We start from the raw sequence: 6,558 nt of genomic DNA, 5'->3' as shown, positions 1-6,558 counted from the left end.
TTGACTTTGTCCTGACATGCTAAGCCTCTTTTGGCGAATTCTGCGTGCGCGGTTAACCTTTTGGAGGAGTCTTGTACTCTGGCTTCCCATCCGGCTTCATGTGGGGATTGTGTAAGCTAGCACAACTGGCATACGACTCCAACATTTGGTGTCGTTTATTGCGCGCCTATATGTACAGAATCTACGTCATTTTGTGAACATAATTTTGGAACTCTGGCATAATTTGGCAAAATTTCGAGCACTGCTAGTAGCATAATATGCCACTTTTAGGAGCACAATCCGCCAAGGCCTAATGGCTTGATCGATGGGACATTTTGGGATTAAAAAAGCACCGAATCAGTGCGCTTCTTTTTTTTTCTTGCTAGCATTAACAATCCCGAAACAACAAGCAAAAGCCGATACAACGTAGATTTGATTTTAGTGGCGTACTATATTTCGGCTGGCCAAACCAGCCCAACCAGTTTCTATGCACATATATATACAGTAAATAGCTAAAGGTATTAACACTTGCAATCTGAAAACATTTTTTATGAGTGATACTTTAGCAAATGCGCAGTAACTCCAGTTGTCAGTAGTAAACCCCTTCCCCCACCCACCCGGTAGCAACACGTACAACATGCATCCCTCTACCTTTTAAGTATACGGGTTCTGCCAAAGGAGGTACCCAATATTCCCAAACAATTCAGTCTCAAATAAGAGACGTATTTTTGCGACAATTACTTATATGTCTCGCCCGCTGCAATACAACGACGTGCATGAAATTATCACATTTGAAGTTTTGCGACATCTTGAGCACGCAACAGAAAATGGTGTATTTTAATCTGCTGACTTAAGGTGGCTAAATAAAAAAGGCCCTATCATTTGTGTTTAAACGCTTATATCTCAAATACAAACTCGGAGTAGATTCATTTAGAAAAATTTAAGGCGACTCTGAATCCGCCCACAGAACTTCGCAAAGAGTTTCATCTTAGCCTACTGATCACTTTCCAGCAATAAAAAATGGGGATCGCCGAGTTCGTTGATGAGAAAAAAGCGTTTACGTCAACATCCATTTACTATGTATATGTACAGAGAAGCAATCCAATGTAAACTCTCATTGTACCTGAAGAAGGCTGGTTTGGCCAGCCGAAATATAGTACACCTCTAAATCAAATATAAGTTGTATCGGCTATTGTTCACAATATTTAGCTTCTCAAATTGTAATTACGCCGATCAGATCAGACCACTGATCCAACGCACACCAATCTCGTACCCAGGGTCCTCGGGCTTTTTGGTCAGCAGGTGAGTGCCCGGAAAGACTCTCGAATAATGGAAACCGTAGAAACCGTAACAAAGAGTTGACAAAGATTACAAATCTTTCTTACGATGGTTAATTTACTTTTCACGAAATCAAAATTTCTTGTTTCGTTCCCGACCAACGTATACCACCACAGTTTCTATAACACCAACCTCATAGCCTATTTCTGAGTTGCTGCATGCCTCAGTTTCAAAGCGAGTACTGGTGTACAACCATTCAAATGGAAATGAGTTGCGTATTCTTATGCAAATCAAACTCATTGCCATTACAATAGTTGAGCACCAAGACTCGCCTCGAAACCGAGACAAACAACAACTCGGAAATGGCCCATTCTAAAATCGTCGAGTTGAAGACATCAGTGTAGCTTGTAATGGATACAGTGACGGTCTGGCAGATTCTTAGGCCCTCGGGCCTTCCCCCTCGGGGGGTGGGGGGGGGGGGGGGGGGGAGGGAGGCATTGGTCCCTTTAAAAATTTGCTTGTGTTCTCTTGTTCCCGAAATTACTTCCAAACTTGTTCTCGGCTTTTTGATCCCTTAAATGGTTTATGTTCCCTCGTTGTTCCCTAAGGTACCGACCGGTATTTTATCTTTGCTCCCCTGTTCCCCAGTTCAAATTAGCCTAGCCTGCGTAGCAAGCGTTTCCGTGGGGGGACATAAAGACTTTTAATGTTTTGGCCGGGCGAAAAGTGGGGCGAGACAAGAAGGAAACGCTTGCATACAAACCCCTGAAATTTGAAAACCTCCTACTTGTCGACCGGTCATCCATGTCATCGGCTTCTCCTCTCCTCTCCTCTCCTCGCCTTCCCTCTCCCACTCAATTTTTTTTGGCTCACCCCCTGGAAACGCTTGCTACACAGGCTAAAATTAGCCAGACGATTTTACTCGTCAGTGAGGGCTGCTTCAGGGATAGATGGGTTGACAACTCTACTGTAGTTCCACTTACAGATTTTACTCTGTCTAACGCCAGAAGATTTTACTCTGTCTAACGCCAGACAATTTTATTCGTCAATAAGGACCGCTTTAGGAATGAATGGGTTGACAACATCTACAATCTTGGACAAATTAAATGGAACATTGAGACCACCCCTCCCCCCAAAATCAGTGATGGGAAAATGGCGCGTTTTGGCCTTCACGCACCTTCATCCTTGATTTGGGGGAGAGGGGGCATTTCTGTTCCATTTTATTCTGTCCAAGATTGTCCATGAGCCCCTGCTTGGCGTTACCAGTAGTATATGGGGTAATCACGACACGAAATCTGCTCTCGTTCGCTCAAAAGTTACATCATCCGAATACCTGAGAGTTGACTGTAATTATTTTCATAAGCTATATTTACGTTTAAAGCAGGAGGCCTATAAAATGAGAACATAAATTGCAAACAAAAAAGAGAATAAGACTATTGGGGAAAAAGAAGAAAAACAAAAAGAAAGAAATCGGATGTAAGGAGGATTCGAACCTTCTACCACAGATTACCTACCCCATCCAACTATTCAACCTACCCACATTCTACGCTTTAGACTTTGCATCCGTGCGCCAACCATACCGAATATGAAAACTTGTTGAATTTTTAAGAACTGCATTTGCGCTCCCTTAAATTTGTTGGCGATATTTACCTGATCTATCTTCTGATTTTTCCACGCTGAAAAATAGAGCATGATTTACGTTCACAAAAGTGTTGATTGGCACGATTTGCGGGCTATCAGCAACGAATTTTGTCGATTTTTCACGATTTTGTCGTCTGGCCAGAAAGGTGACAGAACAGATTGACACTTTTTTCCATTGCTTGTTAACCGTGCTTAACCGTTGAAAAGCGTCTCAAAACAGACGTTAATCGTATAAAAAGTCTCGTGAATCGTGCCTCAAACGTTTTAATGTCATGTAAAACCATTCAAGTGCTCTACAAAGCTTTAAAAGCGCTACTTTAATGCTCGAGTCTTTTGCCATTGCTTCGTTTAATCTCGGCGATGCGACCCTACATAGACTCTATAGTTTTATCAATTAACTCCCCAGAAATGCTTTCAGAGTAAGATCAGCAGTGGGCGTGAGAACTCTAACTCTTACTTTTGTTTCCTCGGGGAATTCTTTTTCTCGATTGCATTTTTTTCGTCAATTCTACGTAGAGTTATACCCTTATTCTTGATCGTACTGGCAAATTTTCATTTAGGTTTGGCTTTTTTATACGCTCCGCTTTTCTTAAAATATCTTCCATGTAGTATCTCAACATAGCAACACTAGCGAAGAGCGTGACTGCGTCAGAGGCCAGTGGTTTCGGATGATTAATGTGTTGACATATGACCTTTTAATTGACCAAATCTTGAATTTGTGACGTCGTAGCCTTCACAGACAATCTTGGACAAATTAAATGGAACATTGAGACCACCCCTCCCCCCAAAATCAGTGATGGGAAAATGGCGCGTTTTGGCCTTCACGCACCTTCATCCTTGATTTGGGGGAGAGGGGGCATTTCTGTTCCATTTTATTCTGTCCAAGATTGTAGGTTCACTAAAACGTTGTCTGTTTTAAGCGATTCTAAAAAAAAAGGCCTGACTTAGCTGACCCATCCTGAAAAACTTTGAAAGTAAAAAATCCCTTTCTTTGCATCCGCTAGCAAGACGTTAACGCATGCATCCCCCCGTACAGTATGGTGTCCTTGGTCCACGACTTTTCCGAGCATGATGTTATTTCCTCGTGAACTAAAGTACCACCAAAAACAAATCTGTCCAATGATTTCTTGATCATTCTTCTTACACATGACGAAACTTCGGCTTTCCTGCTATTGGTGATTGTGCGGATTACTCAAGAAAGGTTACTTTACATAAGAAAAGTATCTGTTTTCGAATCGAATGTGACTAACATCGATCACCTTCAAATGCAAGTTATCTGTCAAATTGTCAAAGCCTGAGAAAACCAAACGAGGCATTTGATTAACGAAAAAAGTCTTCGAAAATATAACTGAACGACACAGACTCTGAGAGCTTCTGAGGATCGGTGGGCTCTCGAATGAATACAATTGTCAAGACAACTGGTGCGTCACGCTATACAAAAAGGACACTGAAGGTGATTCATTCAGTACATTGCACATAGTTGGTACACGTACATACATCTGCAAACGAAAATCGCTTCTGAGCATCTCCAGTCCCTATTAAAGTATATCCGTGCTACTATTCTGGTAATTTCTCAATGAATGTGAGAAAAACTGAATCCAGGTAGATCAAATATAAATCTATAGACCCAACAGGCACAACACAGCGTAAACCGATCTAACAATGATAAGCAACGGGTGACCTACCAATCTCTGATCTTTAAATTATCCACACCTCATGGACAGAGAAATAATTTGCATTTCGAAGCCAAACAGAACGAGCTTAAATCGCATTTTCTTAAGCTCTCTGCAACTGTGTAGCTGTTCCGCTAGCCAAGGGCATTTTTTGCTGTGAATTCTTTCCCATTCGTTCAGTTTGCCAACTCTCTCTTTCCCGACACAATCATGACGGAAATTGGATTGAATAAAGTCAAGGGAAAGCTCCAAGGAATAAAGGACAAAATAGAAAAGGCAGAAGACCGAGAGGCAGTTAGCAACGAAAAGCTTCGCGAGATCCTGGAAGAATGCGATAAAAACGAAGGTGAGGCAGATTCGTTCAGGCGAAGAATTCTCCTTTGTAAAGATGAGCTAGCTAAGACTGAAGAAACTCTGGCAGAGAAGAAATCTCGATTGAGCGACATTAAGGGGATGTCAGCCGAGCATGAAAGCGCATGCAAGGAGCTGGAAGGAATAGATCGCGAGACCGATGAACGTTTGACAGCATTGGAGGAGTCAGTTTTAGAGGCAATCCAAACGGCAAAGGAATCGGATGAACGTCTCGTCGAAACAAAGCAGAAATGTAAAGTTATCACAAAAGAGGTGGAGAAAGCAAGAGAACGCGTGGAAAGTCTAGAAGGCAAAGCAACAGAGCTGGAGGAGAATATTACTGAAATGGGCAATCAACTCCGTCAAAAGGAAATCGAAGATGGTGAGTCTGCGGAACGAGAACAAGAGTTGATCGAGAAGTTACAGTTCCTGGAAGTGCAATTAAAGGAAGTCGTAGCACGCGCAGAAGAGGCCGAACGTAAGGTGCAGCCGCAAGAAACAATCATCGACGATCTGACTCAGGAACGTGACATGTACGTGGACAAAATCAACGCGATCAAGGACGAGATGAAAAAAATGGGAGAAATGGTAGAAGAATCCATGGATGACGTGGAATGTGTCGAGCCCAAGAAGGTAACAGATCGCTTCCGTGAAATCGAAGAAAGCGAAGAAAAGTCCGAACCCCGACCCAAACCAGAAGACCAAGACGACGGGTTGACGCCCGAAGATTATTAGTGAAAGTAGGTGTTTGCCCAGGTTCTCCTCTAGCATAATGAACTTATCTGAACTTTGGTTTAACTTTCTCTCAGTGTCTTTTTGTAGAATGTTACTTTACTTCCTGATTTTTTAAAAAAAATTATTGTTTCAGTTGCATTTGATGATTTTTAATTTAAAAAATAAGAATTTTAACTGTATAGTTTAGGCAAAACCTTTTCTTTTGTGGGCTTAAATGAACAGTCTAAGTGTACGCTTTTGCTGTGGACATCGAACAGGGCCCTACGTGTTGCCAAACTAAAATTTTCAACATGTTTTAATTATTTGTGCATTTCTTTTAAAATCCTCTGTTAACTGTTTAGTCGTATGGCTGTTTTAACTAAAGTTGCTAGTCATATTATTAAAAATTTGTTTTCACTGTCCAAAAAGTTGCAAAGCAATAACTTATTTTTGTTGCGTGACAAGCAAAAACATGAGAACGCAATTAGTTATTCAACTTTCGGTGACTACTGCCATCCACAGTGAACCCTTGTCGATATAAACGATAATAAACCCCTGAGTAAATATTCAGGGCTAGTCTTTCGTTTCGCGCGAAGGCGATTTCAGATTATTGTCAACTTTTAGTTATCGCCTTGTTCTCTGACATCAATATAGTTTGGTTTTGCCCCTTTAAAATGGTCGTGTTTTCACAAAGCGTCTCCCATTATTTAAAACTTAAAGACAACATATACTTCATTCAATTCTTTTTCTCCCACCAATTAAGGTTGTTTAAAGGGGCTAGGTCACGCTATTTTAGGTAATTTTGTTAAATTTTGTTAATTATGAGCTCTAAACGTCAAATTGGCAGAGCAAGAGTCTTTCATTTGCAAAATCACGGCCACATAACAAATGAGAATGATTTTCCAGCTGTGTAAATGACATT

General features: G+C 41.2%; 1 protein-coding gene across 1 annotated transcript; it reads left to right on the top strand.

Annotated features, from left to right (window-relative positions):
* Positions 1-4,605: 4,605 nt before the first annotated feature.
* On the top strand, positions 4,606-6,064 carry LOC138052685 (tropomyosin-2-like). The gene has a single exon (XM_068899236.1). The coding sequence runs from the start codon at positions 4,782-4,784 to the stop codon at positions 5,655-5,657; it is 876 nt and encodes a 291-aa protein (XP_068755337.1). The 5' UTR covers positions 4,606-4,781; the 3' UTR covers positions 5,658-6,064.
* Positions 6,065-6,558: the final 494 nt, after the last annotated feature.

The sequence above is a fragment of the Montipora capricornis genome, chromosome 6 (assembly GCF_036669925.1).
Source record: "Montipora capricornis isolate CH-2021 chromosome 6, ASM3666992v2, whole genome shotgun sequence".
Classification (NCBI taxonomy): Eukaryota; Metazoa; Cnidaria; class Anthozoa; order Scleractinia; family Acroporidae; genus Montipora; species Montipora capricornis.
This window is presented reverse-complemented; position numbering and strand designations above follow the sequence as displayed.